This window comes from Protopterus annectens, chromosome 1.part2 (assembly GCF_019279795.1).
Source record: "Protopterus annectens isolate FY-2018-M chromosome 1.part2, PAN1.0, whole genome shotgun sequence".
NCBI classification, from domain to species: domain Eukaryota; kingdom Metazoa; phylum Chordata; order Ceratodontiformes; family Protopteridae; genus Protopterus; species Protopterus annectens.
The window spans coordinates 469111956-469133722 of record NC_056727.1 but is presented as its reverse complement, the minus strand read 5'-3'; the positions used below and the strand labels follow the sequence as shown (position 1 = coordinate 469133722).

Below are 21767 nucleotides of genomic sequence, written 5' to 3'. Positions count from 1 at the left end.
GATTTGGGTCTCCTGAGACTGTGTAACAACTGCCTCATGTACACTGACAACCCTCTACTAATAACTCACTCTAGTACAGAGTGTGAGAGATGTATTTTCACCAAGAATCTTGAATCTCTGCACTTTCACACTCAAAACAGTAACACTGAAGAGGTTGTCAACTCACCCACCACTACTAATGCATATAGTACCACTACTCATATGGACAGTACACATCCAACACATCAATCAACATACACGGAGGTTCTCTCAAAAAATTTACCAAAACATCAGAGACCTCCAAAACAAAAGATTGGTACAACTAACACAGTTCCCACAGCACCCAAGACACATAGCAACACCAGTGTCTCACCTACCAAGCCCATAAGGTATAACACTCGAAAAACAAATTTTCATGTAATTGGAGACTCCATAACGAGGCACATGGATGTCCCACTCACCAGGATGGAGAAGGAGAAAGTCACAGTTAGCTGCCTGTCAGGTGTCAGGATTCATCAGATCACGCATGCACTCAGGTCTCTCTGCAACAAGTGCCATTATGACTCTGTCATAGCTCATGTTGGAGTGAGAGAAGACAGACATGATTAAACTCTCTGAGTATGTGTCCCAGGCAGGTATGTCCCTAGCCTTGAGCAGCATATTACACTCACCTAGAATGATGCCACAGTATAAACAAAAAAATTATTCATTTCAATAATTGGCTTAGCTTTTGGTGTCATTCACAGGGGATCCAGTTTCTGTCAGCCTGGGATGACATGGTTGACAAACCTCGCTGCTTTGCCAAAGATGGTTTGCAACTGGCTCCACTAGGCTTTCAGCTGCTGGCAAAGGCGCTTGCCTCCCCCATAGTGCCTTTTGTGGGCAGGAACTCAAAAACAAAATTGCTGACATGAAAATTGCCAACCATAACAAATGAAAAGTTATGTACTCACCATAACTAGGTACAGTATCTGTGTTGTCCATTTTCATTCCTCCTCACTAACAGGTCTCAGATCCAATATCGGATCCAACTCGGCCACTTTCCAAGATGTTGGATCTGAGTCTTGAGCTCCTCCCTTTACCCATAATTCACCATACCTTCCCCAACTTCCCAGATCACTTTGCTGCCCTGTAAATAAAAGAGGTTGCTACAACTACAGATAAAAGTATCTGAGGCTCAAACCTGGAACCAAAGGGTTTTGAATTTTTCCAAGCACTTCAGAAAGGCATCAGGTCAGAGGATGGATGGGAGGGACATGAGGAGGAAAGAAAATGGACAACACAGATACCTAGTTATGGTGAGTACATAACTTTTCAATCTGATGTTATCCTTTTCATTCCTCCTCACTATCCCTAGCTACTTAATTCCCGGGTTGCTTTAAGGAAGGATGTGCCAGAGCATGTTTGAGCTAAAGGATGCCCTGATTCTGGAAACAATACCTAATTTATAATGTGCAACAAAGGTATGAGTCTTAGACCAAGTGCCTGCATCACAAACTTCATCAATAGAAGCAGTCTGTTATCCATTTAGCTAAAGTAATTTTGGAAACTGCCTGTCCTGACCAACTTGCTGAGAAGGAGACAAACAGCTGATAAGACTTCCTATGGGACTCTGTAATGTGGAGTTAGAAACATAATTGTCTGTGAACATCCAGGAGATGTAACAGGTATTCACCTTTGTTCAAAAAGCTGGGGAAGAAAACAGACAACTGAACTGATTGATTAATGTTAGTCTCCGTGGCCACCTTAGGCATGAAAGAAAGATTTGTTCTTAAGAAAACTCTGTCTTTGTGAAAAATTATGTATGGAGGTTTGGCTGACAAAGTTTGAAGCTCCGATGTTCACTTAGCTACTAAGAAGATTGTTTTCCAAGAAAGAAATTTTATGATACAAGAATTTGCTGGTTCAATGGGTTTTTGGGAAAGGCCTTGCAGTACCACCATGAGATCCCAAAGGGGAAAAGGATCTTTTATTGGTGGTATAAGATGAAACATTCCCTTCATGAAAGCTTTACATGGTTTGGAAGAAAAAAGGGATGTATTTCTCTTCTCAGCATGAAAATTGAATATGGCAACCAGTTGGAGATTGATGGTAGAGAAACTAGCTCCTTCCTGAAAAAGAGTGCTAAGAAAAGGAGAGCAGATGCTGTGGATGCTGAGAAAGGGTCTATATTAGATAAACAAAAGTTTATTTTACCGAACGCTGACATTATCGAAAATCCTGGAACTCTAAACTGCAATTGTGGGGGGCTGCACCCCCCACACCCCCCGCTAAATATATATTCCAACTCTGAGATCGCACTACAGTGAGGAAAGGGCAAATATTCCCATCTTCACTGTACTGCAATCTCACAATTCCGGTTTCGGGTTCTGGGATTTTCGCTCATGTTAGCGTTCGGTAAGATAAACTTTTGTTTATCTAATGTAGACCCCTGAGAAAGGATCAATATTGTCCTTTTACTCACAAATAGAGAACCTCTTCCACTTACTATTGTAAGCCTTTTTAGTAGAAGCTCTTTGAGAGGCCAGGATAATGTCACATACGGAGGGTGTGAGCCTGGACTTTCTTACAATTACTGGAATTGGAGAAACCATGTGGTCAGCTTGAGGGTGTGAAGATTGGGAAGCTGTCTTTCTAATGGTTGAGATATGAGATCCTGTATGGACTCAGAATCTAAGGCAGATACTTGAGGTGAGACCAAAGAAAGGGGAACCATACCTGGTGAGGCCAGAAAGGGGCAATGAGTATTAAAGAACTCTTAGACTTGCTGGATTTCTGTAGAACACTTGGGATCAATGGTAATGGGGTGTAAGCATAAAGCAGACCCAGAGCCAATCATGGACTAGAGCATCCCTTGGTGACTCCCCCTCTGTGGAGATCAGAGCAAAATACTCATTGCATTGAAGTTCAAGGGAGAGGCAAACTGGTCGCAACAAGGTTGGCCCCAGTGGCTGAATATCTTGTTTGCTACTGATTGTTTGAGGGACCACTCATGAGGGGTCAAAATTGACCTGCTAAGTCTGTCTGCTAGAATCCTGGCTACCCCTAGAATGTGTGTTGCAATCAGAAAATGGTCTGAAGATATCACCCATTCCCAAACTCTGATGGCCTCCCTACACAATGGGTAAAAAAGGGTTCCTCCTTGTTTGTTGCTGTACCAGACTATTGACATGTTGTCTATGTGAATTGCAATCATCTCCAGAGGGAGAATGTTCTGGAAGGCTTGCAATATAAGGAGGACTGCTGTCATCTCTAGGACATTGATATGCAGTTTGGTCTCTGCAGGCGACCACATGCCTTGGACCATCTTCCCTAGGAAGTGTACCCCCGCCAGCAAGACCGGGAAGCATCCATGGTCACTGTGGCTATGGAAGCAGGAAGAGAAAAGGGTCTGGCCAGAAAACAGTTGTGCGATTCTAGCCACCACTGTAGATGACTCCTACAGATCTGAGACAGTTTTATGGGAGTAGACAGTGGGTGACAAAGAATGGACCATTGAACTTTTATGGTCCACTGGAGAACTCTCATAAAGAACCTTGCTAAGGGGACTAGAACAATTGCAGGTGCCATTGACCCTACAGCCTGTAAAACCAACTTGGTTAGTGGTTGCAGGTGATCTAATACATCTTGAATGTGTTGTCTCAAAGATAAAATGTGGTGTACTGTCAAGGAGCCATTTGTGTCACTGAATCTAGTTGAGTTCCTTAAACTCTAAGTTTTGCACAGGTGTCAAGTTTGATTTTGCCTAGTTTATCATAATACCCAGGTGGTTGAATATTCTCACTAGACTTTAATTCTATCAGAAGATGCCTTGTCAGTGCAGTAAGGAGCCAATCATCTAGATATGGAAACACCTGGAATCCTTTTAGCCTCAGGTGAGCAGCTACGACTGACAAAGATTTGATAAACACCCGGGGGGTTGTGGTGAGTCCAAAGGGTAGCACCCTGAACTAGTAATGATTGGCTCCCAGCAAAAAGCGCAAATGACTTCTTGAGCACCTGTTACTCTTGATATGATAGTACATGTCCTGAAGATCCATAGAGCACATCCAGTCATCCTTGCGTAAAAGTGGCAGGATGGACTGAACTGTAACCATTCAAAACTTAGACGTCTTGACAAAATAATTCAAGTTGCTGAGATCCAAATTAGGTCTCAAGTCCCCTGTTGTTTTGGGCAAAAGAAGCAAGAATAAGTTCCAAATCCTCCTTGTTCAGTCAGGACTTCTTGTATGACTCTCTTTTGTAGAAGTTTTTGAACTTTTCATAGTGCGTACTCCCTCTGGCTGGGTGGAGCGTCAGGGAGTCTCCTCCTTGGCCCTGGAGAAGTTAGGGAAAAAGGAATGTAATAGCCTCCGAATATAATGTTTAGCACCCAGGAATTGTTTGCTATACTTGTCCAGGCACCTAGGTGAAGGGATAGAAAACCACCAAGTGCCTCCAGAGATGGACATTTGGGCACACTTCAGGAGCACTGAAAGGGCCTAGCAGGGAAGGGTTCCCTGGAGCCCTGATTCCATGGACCCCCCCCGCCTCTGGGCTGGCATCTGCCATTGAAACCTCCTCCTCTGCCTCTGGATGAAGTATCCCCACACAGGTCCTGAAAAGAGCCTTGCAACTTCCTGAATCAAGTCTTTTTACCTCCTCATTGGTTTCTGGTGAAGATCCTCTGAGGAATAGAAAACATGATCCCCATGGCACAAAAGGTCTTTCCTTCTTGCTCACCACAGGTTAGTTTGTCTTTCACAGAAAGTCCAAACAAGAAGGACCCATCAAAGGGGTATTAATGAATGGTTCTGCAAAGTTACAAAGCTGCATCCAGGCATGTCTACTAATGGCTGTGCCTGTACCGACTGCTTGTGAGGTGCCTTCCACCACATGTGAAATCAACCTCATTGAGGAATTAGAAAGGGAAGAAAGAGTAGCCAGTTGGGGAGATACATTTTTTGGGTACTCCTTTGACTTGGTCTTGGCAAGAGAGTTGGACAATTCCTTAGCCAGGTCTCTCTGCAGATGAATCAAGTGCACCAAGCAGATCAATGACGTCAGGGAAAAGGTATCTGAGGCATAGATGGACTTTCTATGTCTGTCTTATTCTCTAGACTCCTTGTAGGTGGACAGATGGTGGAGCTCTGCTCTGCTAGCTCCTTCTTAGTGGCTGCAACAATGACAATTGTATCTACAGGAATATCTTTACTCCAATGTGTAGGATCTGATTGTAAACTCAGGAACCTATCAGGGTGCTTGGGGATAGGATCAGCCATGTCTGGTTCCTTCCAGGCCTGGTGGGAGACAAGGTCAATCAGCTCATCTGCTGTGGGAGTCACCAGGATGTAGACAGGCCTATTCTGAAAGCCTCCAGGAACATCGATTCCTTAGAAGGAGGAGGTTGGGCAGAACATTCACCTTTCTGCCAGAGGAGTTCTAGGATGTCTCCAGAGGAGATGTCCTCAGGTGGTGATCGGGAGTTCCTTCTTTCCCATTGAATCCAGTGTCCTCTGTGAGGGACTCCAAAGGGGAGCCTATGTGCCTCCTTTTTCACTTTTTCTTTTGAGGGCCCTCCTCTGTGGGGTGTTCCAGGGAGGTGTCAGAAAACAGGGGGACTCCCTGAAGGGAAGTAGTCTGGAGGCTCCTAGGGACAGGCAGGCCTAGGAAAGGAACGATGGGCTCAGTGCTCAGATCTGATGAGGGAAGAGGTAGATCCTGGGTGTGAGAAGATGACTCTAAATGTAGAGAAAGCCCTTTCTGCAACCTGGAAGGCCAAAGGGTCCAGAGAAGCCAACCCCTCTCCCTTGAAACCAAAGTTACCAGAGGGGAGACAGCAGAACCACCAACAGATCTGAGGCCTCCTGACAAAAATGGATCCGAGCTGTTGAAGGCCAAAGCCCCAAGGTGAATTAACGGATCCAACAAAGTCGGAGCCGAAGTCAACCCCCTAGAGTCGGCTTTGACATCTCAGATCCAGGATCACTCTGATCTGAGAAAAAAAGATGCAGTGCTAGTCAGGGATACAGTTGGAGTCGAGGAAGAAAACTTCCTCAGATCCAGCATCAACTCTCTCTGGTAACCAGGCTCTTGGGATTCTGAAACCAGGGATCAGATTGGAAAAGGAGTCTGTATGGAAGGAGGAGGAGCACTCATGGATCTGAGATGGGATAGAGATGGCAATACCCTCATCTGGATCTGCACCTTAAGGAACTTCCACATCATTCTGTCCATGTCGGCCTCAGTGAAGCTTCGGGAAGACCTGGAAGAAGCCGAGGATGCATGTCTTGATTTGGTAGGGGTTTGAAGGACCTTTGAGGGAAGAGCTGGTGATACATGTTCCACCTGAAAGGCCAATGTCAGCCTCTTAACCACTGGATCTGAAGCCCTGGGATCTGAGAAGGAGGCATCGGAAATGGGGGATCCTGAAATTATAACAGGATCTGAGGTCTTAGAGGTGCTTGGAGTCGAGGAAAACTGATCTGACAGATCTTTTGCATCTGACACTTACCTCAAGACCTTAGGAGTTTAAATTGATTGATCCAAAGAAGTCTTTGGATCCAAAGGTATACAGGAGGTGCCTGTATCAGATGTTCACTGATCTGAGATCTTAGCCTTTTTCTTGCCATGCTCCGACTCCCCAGAGGAAACTGAAAGGGAGCATTTGGAGCCAGCATGCTTAAGGGTGATTTCAGCCCCAGAAGTGGAGGACATAGGCAGCAAGTCCTTTAAAATGAGCTTGTTTTGGTGGTCAGCTAATGCTGGGGATAGAACACTGCACACACCACACACTCCACATCCAAATGGTCTGGGCCTGGGCAATAGACACACTTCTTGTGGGCATCTGAGTTAGGAATTTTGTGCCCACAAGAAGTGCATCTCTTGAACCCAGTTGGCTTCTTGGACATAACACCACACCAAACACACCAAGACACACAAGGCAATTAACTAGAAGGCAGTTAAGCTGTGGGAACTAATTACCAAGAAACCCTTAACAACAAAACTTTAACTAGAAAGAACTTTCTTTTTTTTTTTTTTTTGAAAGTGCAAATGGCACGAAGGAAGAAAGAAGAAGCAGCAGAAGAAAGGGAAGTGTAAGGTCCCTGATACTTCATTGACTTGGATCCTAAGTCTTGGAAAGCAGCCGAGTCAGATCCGATACTGGATCCGAGACCCATTGGCGAGGAGGAATGAAAAGGACAACATCAGATATAAGGGTTATTTTGCTAAATGCTAGAAGCTTAAACCAAAAACTGCACACCCTGGAAACGCATCTATCACTCGAGGATGTAGATGTCTGTGCAGTCACAGAAACCTGGTTCAAGGCCTCAGAGATTACCCTGGCCTATTAAAGCTTCAATGCCTTCCAGACCTTCAATCCACAAAACAAACAGGTGAGAACCAAAGGAGGCAGTGTTTCTATCTATATTAGAAATAAATTCACCTCCTAACTAATTTGATTGGACAACTACATGGAGTTATTCCAAGTATAGTTTACTGTGGGTAAGACCCACATTCAAGTCATAGCTAGTTATAGATCCCCCTCCATGGATCATGATGTACACAAGGCCTATTTGACCAAACTGGTGTCAATCAAAATATTGCCAAACACTCTGTTCATGGGGGATTTCAATTATCCCACCATCAACTGGGAAACCTGCTCTAGTCCTAACTCACTAGCACAAAAGTTATTTGACTTTGTTACGTCAAATGCCCTGGAACAAATTATTCAAACCCCAACAAGAGAAAGAAACATACTAGATCCGGTCCTCACTAACATGACAAACAGATGCACCAGAGCAACTGTCGGACCCTCACTAGTTAAATCTGACCACAAATCAGTTGCTTTCAAACTGGCACTAACATCACAACTCACAAAGAGTGAAGTCAGACTAAGAAACTTCACCAAAGCAAACTATACCCTCTTAGGGGAAGGTATAAAAGCATTCCAAGCCCCACCCCCCAGCTGTAAGTGGTAACTACACCAAAGCTGACAGTAAAGCCCTGCACAATCACTTGTATAAGTGTAGACTCTGATATTCCAGAGAGAAACAAAGCCAGAACCCCAAGTGAAAAAGCCACCCTGATGGACATCCAACATCAACAAACTTTACAATAAATGCAAAAAGTTGCTGTCTAAGAAAACTAAGGTGAGGCACCAACAATGGAAAAGCAGCCTCCCAAACCTGGACAGGCAAATAAGACAACATATCAAATCCTTTAAGGGTAACTTTGCAATGACAGCCAAGGAAAATCATAAGGTCTTTTACAGCTATATACGTAGCCTAAAGGGTAGGACATAAGCATGTGCCGAACTAGTGACTAATGGTATCACAAACACTGATCCTGCAGAGATAGAAAACCTGCTAGCGGACAGATCTGGTGAAATCTTTACTCCCTCATCTCCTCCAAAGTTATCACAAACTTTGTCCCTAACTCCCCCACCCTACATATCTAAAGAGCAAGTCATTAAAGCATTGTCTAAGGCAAAAGCCACAGCCTCCATGGGACCAGACGGCATCCCAGGCTGTCTTCTAAGCAAACTAAAACATGAACTAGCATCACCATTAAGTACCCTATTCAATCACAGCTTAACCACTACCTTTATTCCTGTGGAAAGGAGTACAGCAACAAGTATTCTCCTCCACAAAGGTGGCTTAGCAGCAGAACCAGAGAATTATAGACTCATAAGTCTGATCAGCCTCAAGTGTAAAGCTATGGAACATACCATCATGGACCTCATAAATAAAGACATAGGCCACATCCAAACCCTGGATCTGACCCAATTTGGCTTTGTCAAGGGCAGAACCTGCTTGTTAAACCTGGTGGATTTCTTCAAAAATGTGACCAGGCCACTGATGAGGGCAAATCTGTGCACACAGCATACCTTGACTTGTAAAGGCCTTTGACACAATTCCACACTGAATGTAAACCCCTTTGTTGTAAGATGGGTTACCAAGAGGCTCACAAGCTGGTCACGCACTATCAAAGTGGGTGACTCCACATCAACAAGCAGACCTGTCACCAGTAGAGTGCCACAAGGGTCAGTGCTGTGCCCCCTAACATTTGGTATATACTTCTCAGAAGTTCAGGTCAAAACTAAAGGGCTGTGGCTGACCAAGTTTGTAGATGACGGCAAACTGGGTGCAATTACTGAATCCCCAAATGATGTCAGTATACTTCAGGAGGGTCTTACACAGAACAATGACTAGTGTCTCAGTCACGGTCTCAAACTGAATGTAAACAAATGCATCATCATTCCCTTCAGTAAAAACAATGTCCCTTCAAACTATCAAATTAACAACAATACCCTACATACCTAAGAAGTGGTAAGAGATCAGAGATCACAAGTAGACTGCGACCTTAACTTTGATCACCATTGTGTCTACTGTAGTAAGGAAGGCTTTCTACGTAGCACACTTGATTAGCAAAGACATTACCTCTAGAGGAAAGGAGGTTATAACCCCTCTATACTCATCACTAATCAGGCCCATAATTGAGTATAACGTCCATTTTGGCAGTTACCGTACAAAGCACCTACATCTATTGGAGAGACCTCAGAGGTTTCTAACTAAGAAGATCAAGGGACTCCAGCACATGCCTTACACAGACTGACTTAAGGTCCTGTCAGTTTACTATCATAATCAGGAATTGCAGAATATTTTTTTATTAAAAGATCGACTACATATGTCAATATTAGGAAGTTCGTATATAACAAATTTCAAAAGGGATAAACACAGTGATCGACATTTGAGCTCTCTAATTTCTGGTTTTGAACATCCATGTTTCCATTTAGTTTTTGCAGAGGGTTACGCCCCCTGCACTCCCCACAGCCCCTGCATATTATATACACCAACTCAGAGACTGCACTACAGTGAGGGAAAGGATACATTTTCCAATCCACACTGTACCGCGATCTCCATTCAGAGAGTCGACTTCATGTTAGTGGATGTATACTCACATTCACTAATATTAATTCAGCTCAACCCCCCCCCCCCCATCTATCTACTGTATTCAGGCCTCAACATATGGCCCTGGAACCCCAGATCCCCTGTGGCATGTCCTTCCCACAATTTCCTATTTTCAAAGTTTGAAGTCTACCCCCCCACGCCAAAGGCAGATTGTACAGTGCCTGTCTGTGTTATGGTTTCCCAGTTACACATACAATGCAACATCTACCTCACCCTCCTTGATGTTCCCTACTAGGTTTGTTGTTCCTTCTGAGATATTTTACCAGGTAGGACTCCTTCCTTAACTCTGTGAAGCACCACATCTACTCAGGCCTTAGTCAGATTTTTCTATTTCAGAGTTGTACATACAAGTGGTGGTGTGCAAAATGGCACTGTTGGTTTATACCAAGCGAAGAGAGGCCAGTTGGTGTGGTGGTTATGCTAATAAGGCTAGTTAGTGCCACTGCCTGTTAATTGCTGCTGCTCCAATTGAACTATTCGAACATGTCAACACAAGTCAGGTATATGATGGTCAACACAAATCTTGTAAACTGCATGCCTGTGAATACAGCATCAATACAGCTGTAGGGCCATAGTGCTGTTCTGCATTGCACTACAGGTTATTCACAAATGTGCATTCTTGGCAAAGGGCTACCGTTTTGCTCCTTGAGTAGATCTGACTGAAATTCCATGGCTACTTCAGGAACTAGGGAATGTAGGGCTCCAGGTTGGTGTGTCAGGTAGACCTATTTTTTTTTTGTTTGTTTTTCCTACACAGGTACTTTTGAATGCACGTGTTGGTCAATTATGATGGCCTTCTGAGGAAAGTAGATAGCTGGTAGGAGTTATGAAACACCACTGGCAGCAACCATTATGGTGATCAATGCCAGCATTGATACAGTAACCTGAGGTGGTGCTTACCTGACCTGCAGAGGTCCAGGAAGGGAAACCAGAAATGCTAAGTAAACATTTTTTCATTACATTGTCTTCTGCTTTCCTAATTGTTGTGCATTTATGCATAACAACGTTCACTTTACTTTCTAGAGACAGAAAAGTAGCAACTAGACATGGGGGAGTAAGGTTGCTCTCCTGGAAGTGGGATGGAAGAGTTGCAGATACCCTCCATGTCTGCCTCTCAGGACTCTTGAAGGTGAGAGATTCTCACTTAAAGGTGGAAAGTGGGGTCTCTGGGCATGAGATGTGGGGATGGTTGCTGCTAAGGAGTGTTAGCAGATGGAGTCCCAAATTGGAAACATTAACTACCTTTTAGCATGGCTGCCAGAGTTGAACAACCAGCAGGCCACAGCTGTCATCCATGTGGAGAATGCAAGTGGCCACATACCATCAGTCACTCAAAGGAGTAATGTCTGGGTTTGTTGCCATTTGGACCATCCTGGCAGCCAACTATGATAGGCTCCCACCCTATCCTCATTCCGATGTGCCTCTTCCCTTATTAGTCATTCCCCATTCCTTATTCATTGTCCAACTCTCCCCATTACCATTTGTCTATACTCTCTATAATATATCTATGTCCATCCACTGTTCTACCCACCATTTGTGTGTATACCATTATATGTCTTTGTCTGTCCCTGATACCCGCTCTTCTACCTTTATCCCATCCACAGTAACCTCCACAGCTACACTTCTTTTGTAAAGCTTACAAAAGGGTCTTTCTCCTCAAAAAAATTACCCTCCCTCCCTTCCTCCACCTTTTGTACCTTATGGTTATTCTTCTGTGTTTACTACTTTGCTTTTCTACCCTTTCCTATCTCCCAATTTCCTCCCCTTTATATGCTGAACAGGATTGCTTCTGAGTTGTGCACACCCACAGTGGTCTTTCTTTTGGTTGCTAGGCTCAGTACTAGTTGCAGCTACACTATGCCACACTGTGAGCATGCATTGACTAGGCAGTGTTAACTGGCCTTAGCTGTGATGTTCGTTTAATCAGACATGCATGCTACTATAGCATTGCTTGAACAGTACTGCAGTCTAGTACCATCTGTCCTATTACTGCTGTGCCTCTGTCTTTTCCTGTGTAGTTCTATTATCAATATACAGGCACTACCCACTGTCTAATATATGTCTTATAGCTCTGTGGTGCTTAGCATAATGATCTCTTCAAATATTATCACTATGAAGGCATGCAGTGCATCTTAATGAATCCAAGACTTAGTATTTTTCTTGTTCTTTATGTTAAATATTTACTATGTTTTTTGTGACCCATTTTTATTAATGTGTTTATTTTATTTGTATTACTTGGGATGTGATTTTGTGCCAAGAGTTGCTTTTTTTCTTCTTCTATGCTTTTTTTTTCTTTATTTGGGCCATATGCTAGCGAGGGCAGATATAAAGGAGGGAAGTTAGATCAGGCTAAGTTCTTTTTTTCTTCTTCTTAATTAGCTGGATATTTTTTATGGAAATTCCATTTATTTTTCGGCTTTATTTAGCATTTGCACTCAGTGGCCTCAGCAACTGGTTTGAGTGGAAAAGTTTGTGCAGGGGATTTATGAATTCAATTCTTGGAGTAGCATGTGCTGGGGAGTGCAGTGCTATTTTTCTTCTTGGGGATGGAGTTTTTTTCTATTCTTTTTTTAATGCTGATGTAGGCTTAGTCTGATTGGTGGATGGCTTTCCTCTTCAAATTGACTCCTGGATGATTTAGGGAGCCATGCTGATAACATGGCTGCTGGTTGTTTAAGATTAAGAGACGTGTATAAAGATGAAAAGTTTTTTTTTATGTATTTGGCTTGGGAAAGGGTAGGTGAGAACGTTTTATTGTGAATATATGCTTCATTATTTTAATTGCTCTGCATGTTTGTTTTTGTACTACTCATTTTTTGCTGGAGTCTTTATTATGGGGGTTGTGTGTCTTATTCAGTTATGAGCAGACAGCTCTTTTCTAATTGGTTAGGACCTTTTCATATGTGTTCTTATCTTTCAATTATTTTTAAGCGGAGATTCAGTATATTCTCATGTAAGACAAGATTTTTTTTAGGTGTAACTTTAGTTACAGTGGTCTCTACAGACTTTCAATGAGGATTAGGGGAGTAGTTTATATTTATTTTTTATTGTTTGAATGTATTCAGAAATAGTTTGAACTGTTTGTTCTAGGTGTTATGGCAGGGCTAGTAGTCTGTGTTTTATATGAATTTAATGAAAGGGAAATTGTTTCAGTCAGAGTTTCTACATATTTTAGGGGTTTACTGCAGTCGGTATTTCTAAGCATGTTCAAGTACTTTTTAAAATTTTTGTTTGTTATTGTAGTTAGTGCTTTTACTTGTTTTGCTTTGGGAAAGTTAATGCTTTGGTGAGGTTATTGTCTTCTGTTTAGCTGCATTGTCATGTGTGACTGTGAAAACTTCCTTTTTTTCTAGTTTGTCATTAAATTATTTAGCTCTGGTAATTGATGATGCTGACAAACATGATTATTTTTGATAATGCTCAAAAGTTTAAATCACTTGCTAATGATTTAGGTAAAGACTTCCCCTATTTGGTAAGTGTAGCAAAGTTAAAGCATTTTTGGGTAAACATGCCAGTCTTCTTACGGTTATACACACACACACACACACACACACACACATATATATATATATATATATATATATATATATATATATATATCTGTGTGTGTGTGTGTGTGTGTGTGCGTGTGTGTGTGTGTGGGTATGAGTTTCAGATATCTTCAAGGGCTCTGTGCATGTGCACATCTTTATGAACTAATTCACATAAGCTTTTGCTAAGCTAACTCCCTAGAAGCTCTCTTCACCCTAGAGAATGCTGATGTCTGTTTGGTCACTGAGACATGGCTTAAAGCCACGTAGAGCACACCGACAGTGCAAGGTTATAATGCCTTCCAGACATTTAGACCAGCTTCTACACAGACAGGGACTAAAGGTGGAGGTGTCTCAATTTACATCAAAACTAAATATACCTCAAGGCTGGTCAAACAGGACAATGCACTGGATCTACTCCATGTTCAAGTCACCATAGGCAAAATCCAATACCACTTCCCTGCAAGTTATAGGTCCCTCTCTATGACCCAGGAAACTCATACCATGTATTTAAACTTATTTGAAGCACTCAACATCCAACCCAATACCATATTCATGAGTGACTTTAATTACCCCACTATTAACTGGGAATTTTATACGACACCAAACAAACAGGCAAAGACAAACTATCAAAGAATGAACTGAATTGCAATCTGCATCTTACTGTTCAGGCTTTACATAGATCATTGTCCTACATTTCAAGTAAGCTGGTAATTTAAAAAAGAAATACTCTACAGAAAGGATTGCAAGACCCAGCATGAAGCTTTTAAATTGATACTGATTTATGTTCTAATTTGAGCTCATGGCTTGGTTAGTTCTTCACAATGAAGTAAAACTAACCAGAAGTATAAAACAAATCATCTGCACCTCACTCTTGCAACATCACAAACAGCTACTTGCAAATGCACAGTCACCAAAAGAAAAAAAATCTTAATCTTCACTCTCATGTACATTCATCCCCCTGCTATGCTAACAGGCCACATATCTAAGCTCTCTGTATGTTTTCTTTTTTTTTTTACTTATTTTGCTAGACAATGCTGTCTGCTAACTAAGATCTGGATGGCACATCTCACTAGGGTATATGTCTGTCTCATTATATAAGTACATTACCATTTCACCATGTAAATACTGTGATTTGCTGTTGTGTCATTATACATTTTTACCATTTTCACTGGGAATATTTGCTGCATCTTCTGTACTGCTTTCTTATTGTATGTCTTAATATGGTTGTAACACAATCTGTTGCTTCAAGAATATATGACCTTGCACTCATTTCTCTGTTGAAGTGCTTGCTGATTGCATATAAAGCCACACTTTATTCCAAGGCCATGACTGGAAAGGGCAGTTTTGAACTAACCCATATTCTCAGTTAGCAAATAAAAAGACAAATAAAGTGGGTGGAAGGGCCATCCTATGTAGCCAGTCCATGTGTAGGTGCTAACAATTATGAGGCCAGCAACAGAACTACTAGAGAAAGCAAACTACCAATAGAGGGACAGCTAGAAGGCTTTTTGAAGTAAGATTTTTTTCATTTGACCCTCCTCTTTTTCCCTGACTGGCATCTTACTATTGATTTTTTTTTTTATTCGTTATTAGTTATTATATAGGTAGTTAGAATCATGGGTAGGCATTCAGACAAGTAGCTTGTTGACTGGCTTGAGTCTAATACTCACATACACACATTTTCTTAAAAGATAGTTCAGACCCAGCTACATACAGGAATGCTAGGCTTTACAATGATTGAAAGCAATGAATTTACAGTGCCACATATGAGTATTAATACACAGTAACTTGACTATACGAGCTCAGGCGGTGATAGGTGCTGAGAAGACACACCTCTCAAACTTCAAGAAACATCTGAGCTAGGATAAAAATGAAACTTTCTTTAGGTAGGAGTTGTGGACTTACAGAAGACATTTAAATATTAATGTATTGTACCCTTCCTGTGAATTCTTGTCACCTCAGATTCTTATCAGTACTTGAGCACAAAGAATGAGAACAGTTAGTATATCTTCTAAGTGCTTTGTAAGAGAAAGTGGCAGTTTGTAAAGTCAAATATAATCCCTGCTCATTCCTCAGAATTCAAGTGTGAAAAACAAGCCGGCACGTAGCCAGCTACTATGAAAATATAAAGAATATTTATTTTGGAACCTCAACATCTGTCATCCTGTTTCATTTCATACTTTAATTACTGATCTTATATATATCTATCTATATATATCTATATATATATATATATATATATATATATATATATATATATATATATACACACACACACACACACACACACACACACACACACACACACACACACACACACACACACATGTGCACGCCTGTGTGCAAAATGTTTATTTTTGGGATATCAGAATTAGTTTCATCTCATGCTTTCATTTCTTTCAACTGTATAAATAAAAATATTTTGGAACCTCAGCATTTATCTTCCTGTTTCATCTTATGCTTTTATTTCCTCAAAGATAGTCTTGGAGGGTCTGCAGGTACAACACAAATATCAAAGAGGGCAATGCTGACTTTCTTTTTGGGGTGTGTTTTCTCTATCTGGCGAGAATGGATGCTAAAACTTTGTATAAAGGCCTTGATCAAGACCTAGGTATCAATGAAATTTAAGTTTAGCACACTGTCAAATGCTGTCAGAGTAGCACTATTGAAAAATATGAAGTGTATTTACTGTATATGTTTTTAAAGAAGAACAAAATAAGGTGTTGCACCACCAAGGTAGCCAGTTCATAATGTAAAATTTTCAAAAAAACTGAATTTAGTTTAACATTGCATCTGTGATATTGATTACAAGTTTTAAGAAGAAATCACAAGTCTAATAACCTCTAAAATGTATACCACATAAATGATACCATTATTTTATAGGAAAACATATGTGAATATAATGGATTGAGTACTTTCACTTTGCGAGTAATGTTTCTTACCTGTTTTGAGGCTAGGATTTGACGCACCTCTTGTTTGAAGTCAATAAACCGATCGTGATAGATGGCCATGCACCAAGGCTCCTTAAAATAGCTAGATAAAAAAGAACAGAGTTATTCAGTGAACCTCTCATTAAACACTAATATACAGTATTTACCTGCCTATTTGCTTTTATTATTAACAGTTCTGGCCCATCACGATCATTTGTTCATAAAATGCCTTCCATAACAGCATGGTCAATCAATTATTTTAATGGATGTTCCCGGTGTTCAGCCAGCATCAGTAATTACATTTGAAGTGGCTTAATTCAGAGCTGTGGCAAGACCCAGTGAAGAATCCTGATTTTATCAGGAATTTAAAAGCCCAGAGACCTGAAGAGAATGGTGTTTCCATTATTTGTGCTTGTTTGCGAAAAGCAGATTGCTGGATTAACAGAACTGCTGCATAAACAAATTAAATTTGCTAAGACAATGACACAAATGTAGTTCATTATTAGAATATCTAGATTAATACATGGCAGGCAAAAAAAAAAAAAAAAAATAGGTCAGTATAGTGCTGCAGTATGTCTTTTTATCAGACTACTGACAAAACTAAAGTACCTCCTGTTCTGTGGAGCAGATGTAATGTTCCAGGTCAACTAACTAAAGAGTTGGACACAATGTAAAATGAGATCATCAATTTTGCCTTATAGCAAAGCACACGTTCACAAAAATAAAGTAGTGATTAAGTGTTCTGAGTAACCAAAGAACTTAGTCATTATTGAAAATAATCCAGGTGAAATGTAAAACAGTTTTATCCCACTTCCTGTGCTAAACTTAGTGATAGCAACACTGTAACAAAGAAACAATCAGAAAGAATCTGAATAAATAAGCCCTAGGATTCATTAATGCCTACACTGTGTACACCATTCTGAGTGAACAGACAATACAAGCATAACTCACACATTCTTCCTCCTAATTTTAGTTTTCCTATTGCTTTTCTTGTAGCCTTAAATATTAAGGGGGATTCATAAAGGTTACCACTAAGTGTAGACCACATACATACTTAGTGTAATCTTTCTGAGTGACTAGAAAGCACAAAAAATGTAGTAGGGATGTTCTTGAATACAGATCATGTGCACTTAGCATAGGCATTAATGAATCTGGTCTAAGGTCTGTTGCTCATTGAAGTTTCACACAGCTTTCTTCACATGTTATAGCCATACCTCTTCCCATTGTATATCACAATAAATCTATTCCGAACCCCAGAGCTATCCAGCTTTTATTTGTTATAAACCATGATTTTAAGACTTCATGTTTTATGAGTTTTCATAACTAATGTACATCCTGGTTATTGCATTATAACATATCTTTGTTTCTTCAGCAGTTAAAAATCCAACAGCTCTTCAAGTGCTTTTGTAACAAAACCCATCAAATGCAATCTACCCTACAAAATCCCCATAAATTCAGTGATTCATATTATATTTTATGCATGATTTCAAAGATGAGCATAGTAAAAAATGACATGTATTAGTGTCTGCCAGTGTCTATAACCTATGGAAATTACATGTAATGACATCCTGAATCTGGTAATGTAAAATGCAAGTAAGTCAGGTGTAATACCATAAGTGTACGCTGTATTTAGAAGACAAAAAGACAGCACAGGTGGCTTGTACATTCATTACAAGGAGAGTATTAATTAGGACAAGGCAGTTGTATACTAGGTTACCTTAGATATAGGCAACAACACTACTACTTATTCAGGTCTACACAGAAAACAGAAGGAAAAAAGCTGAAGTGATTTTTAGGGAGGGAGGGTGGAGTACTGCTACCAATCTTAGGTGCCACATACTAAATCTCTATCTGAGATTATTATGTCATTTGGCTTTTCCCAGTTAGGGGTCGCCACAGTGGTATTCCAGTCTGCTAATGATTGGCAGTGGATTTTTATGGTACCGAGTTGCCAGCCTGACACCCCACCTTCAAAGAAGGCACACCCATTCACGCATGCACCTACCTGCATGTCTTTAAACATCACTCAAACGCGGGGAGGACATGCAGACTCCTCACAGAAGGCGCTCCAGCTGAGAATCAAACTAATTATTCAAAATATTAATGCTCCAAAAGCAGAAAAAAAGATAGGTGATTAACTGGTGTACTCTCTGTTTTTTAAAATTCCGCTTTATAATTAGGTGGGGTACAAACATCACATGATGCCAGTGTCGACAGTGAAAATATATATGCTTGTGTGGTCACGATAAAGTGTTGTCTTATGTCAACCAAACAAAATTTCATCCTACAACCCTCCCTTCCACTCTCAAAAGAGTGCTGTGATTAGGCTGCTGGTCTTCTCTTGCCAAAGGCATGTTTTCTGATACACAGGCTACTAACTGAACCCAGGTCAGTAGTAACACAGTCTTTTCCTTCTGTATTTCTTCATAGGTGGATACTAGTCTAATGACTAGTGGGTCTTTATAAACCTAGCCAAGCATCCCAATTCTATCCCATGAGTTAATGTGCCTTAATGCTTATTTTAAGGAGTACAACTAGGGCAAGAGTTACAGGCTGCCTCTCTCCATTAGAGACATAGGTGCTAGACTTGGGTTTTATTTCTGATTTCCCATGCTCTGGTCCAAGTTTTTCTTGAAACGGGTTAGAGAAGAGCTCTGCTTCATATGGTTGGGAAGTCAGTTCCAAAGAAGGGTAATTCTTTGAGGCACATACCTGTCCCTCCAACGTGTCCTTTTTATGTTGCAAGCAAAGTTTAAATACCTAGATTGAGTAATTTTGATGATATTTGATTAGCAGACATGCAAAAGATCCATCAGAGCTGGATCTAAGAATGCCTTGTATACCAGGCATAGATTGCCTCTCAACAGTCTGTGGGAAACAGAGTATAGAGATAGAGCTTTGAGGTGATCTGCATTGGACATGTTTACACCCTTTATTCTTTTGGTGAGGAAACTCTATGGACATTGCAGTTGATGTATGTGCCTGATAAAGTACATACTAAAGGGGGCACTGTGCTCAATGATGGGCCTGATGTGGGCTGAATACAGTGGAAAAATTACTTCCTTAGACCTAGATGCCATGCTGTCACTTTTAAGAAGAGCAACATAGAATTACTTCCTTACTATCATAGGCACATGTTGGTCAAAAGCCAGTTTACTATCTGCATTTGTACCCAAATATCTGACTAATGGTTCTACTCTTAGGGGTGTGCTATTGATGAGGTAGTTCCCTAGGGTGTCTGACTACCCAAAGGTTGCTATAATACATTTCTTGGCACTGAGTTTTAATCTCTGGTTTTAGCACCAGTCATTTATCTGTGTCAGTCCTTCTCATAGATTGTTAGCATCTTGGGGGAATTCTAGACTTCTTCTAGTTTGCAGTTATCTGCAAACCTGGTCAGCCAGAGGCCCTTGACATTGGCCTTGACTTCCTTCCTTGCAAGCACGGAGCCCTGAAGGACTCTACTAGTGACCGAGCTCTTTGTGGAGGTGGTCTCCCCTATTCTAATATCCTGGGTCCTATTGGAGAGCCAGACCCATTGTGTAAGCTATGGGTTTATGCTTATAGCTGTGAGTTTGTTTGCAATGCCCGAGTGAGGTATTGTATCAAATGCCTTAGCCAGGTCAAGGTAGGCGGCATGCACCATTTTGCCCTTATCCATGGCCTTGGTGACCTTCTCAAAGAAGTCCAGAAGGTTAAGTAGCCATGATCTGCCCTTGATGATCCAGTGTTTGAAGGCTTCCTATGTCTTTGAAATAATTTTCATAATAATTCTTTCCATGGCTTCACATACGAGGCTAGTCAGATTTATGGATCTGTAGTTCCTGTGGTCTGTTGATGGCCCACCAGTGTGAAGAGGGATGACTGTTACAGTTCTCTATTCACATGGCACAAAGCCTGTCTGGAGGCTGTTGTTAAACAGTAACTCAAGTTGTCCCAATAGGTCATATTTCAGGCTATTTATGGGGCATCCTGGGATGTTATCAGGGCTCATCAATGCAGTATTTTTGGCCTTAGAGAGCACATCTAGGTCCTGCTCCTTAGTGATAATTGGGGGGAGGTGCTGTTTGATGGCATTTCCTGGGGGACGGCTGGGGGAGAGAAAGAGAGGGGTAAAACTGGAGCTGAATTTGTGAGCCAGAAGATTTGCTATATCTTCTGATTATGTGTAGGTGGCTCCATTTACAAACAGTTCTGTACACAAAACTTAATAAAGCCTTGTGGTTGTCCTTTGCCTGGGAGGCTATATTTACCTCATATTTGGCTTTTGTAGATTTAATTTGCCCTCTTAATTGTTTCTTTAAATTGACGAGAGTGTTTTTATCATGCTGGGTGTAGCACATCCTAATCTTGGCTATGACTTTTTCCCTTTTGTTGTACAACCTGTTTACATTTGGATTCCACCAGGGAGATTTGTTTTCTGGACTTATTTCTGGTATGTACAGCTGTCTCTATGCCTTGATTGATGATTGTACAAGGCTGCTGTGAATAAGTCTGAATAGACAGCTGTGTTCTTAGGGTTTTGGGGGGCCTTGAAAATTTAACAGGTTATCACTTAGTAGTAGGATATTTGTTTTAATAGTTCCTAAATGTTATAGAGTTAGCTGGGGTCGCCAAACTGATTTTTATTATGAAGGAAACAGCTTTGTGGCCTGACCTTACCAGCATGGACACTACACTAGGAGGGTACAGCATATTTGTGAGTACCAGGTCAAGCATGTTTGCACTCCTAGTGGGAGTATGGATTATCTGGTCCAAGGTATTTGTGTTGACAAAGTCTAGGAATCTCTGGGCCTGTAAGTTTTGGCTATGTAAGTATTCCAGTTTATAGTAGGTTAATTGAAGTTGCCCATGAATATAGTATTGGGTTGAACTTCCAGTAAGTCCAAGTACAAGTTATGGGTTACTTGGTTCATAGAAAGTGACCTATCGCTTGTAAGGATATAACATGGGGCTTTACCTGTGGAAATCTGGACACTGAGAAGCAAAAATGTGTCATTCTGTTTGACCAGTCTTGAGGTGAGTTTGTTGTTAATATAGACTTGAGACACTTCCACCTTTGGTTTCTGACTGTGCAGTAGCTGGCATGAATATGCGGAAGGCATTATAGCCCTGCACTGCCACCATTCTCGCTGTGGCTTTAAACCATATATCTCAGTAACTCCACAGTTGTCTACCTTCACCAGGGAGAGGAGGGCCTGGAAGGAGTGGAGTTTCTTGTTTAGTCTCCTGGCATTGAGCAGTAACACCTTTAGATGCCCTTGGGTTGGTTTTGCTTTGCCCCCCCCGCACCCCCCAAATGTGGGGGGCTGTGCCCCCCAACTATATATACTAATTCCAGGATTGCACTACAGTGGGGAAAAGGGCATATA

The 21767-nt window shown here is 41.3% G+C and overlaps 1 protein-coding gene across 1 annotated transcript in view; it reads right to left on the bottom strand.

Moving 5' to 3' along the window:
- CFAP61 (cilia and flagella associated protein 61) overlaps positions 1–21767 on the bottom strand; it is a 4145169-nt gene that overhangs the window by 53827 nt on the left and 4069575 nt on the right. Inside the window, exon 26 of the mRNA XM_044057082.1 lies at positions 16408–16498. Coding sequence (XP_043913017.1) covers positions 16408–16498 — 91 coding nt within the window. The remainder of the gene's footprint in view (positions 1–16407; positions 16499–21767) is intronic.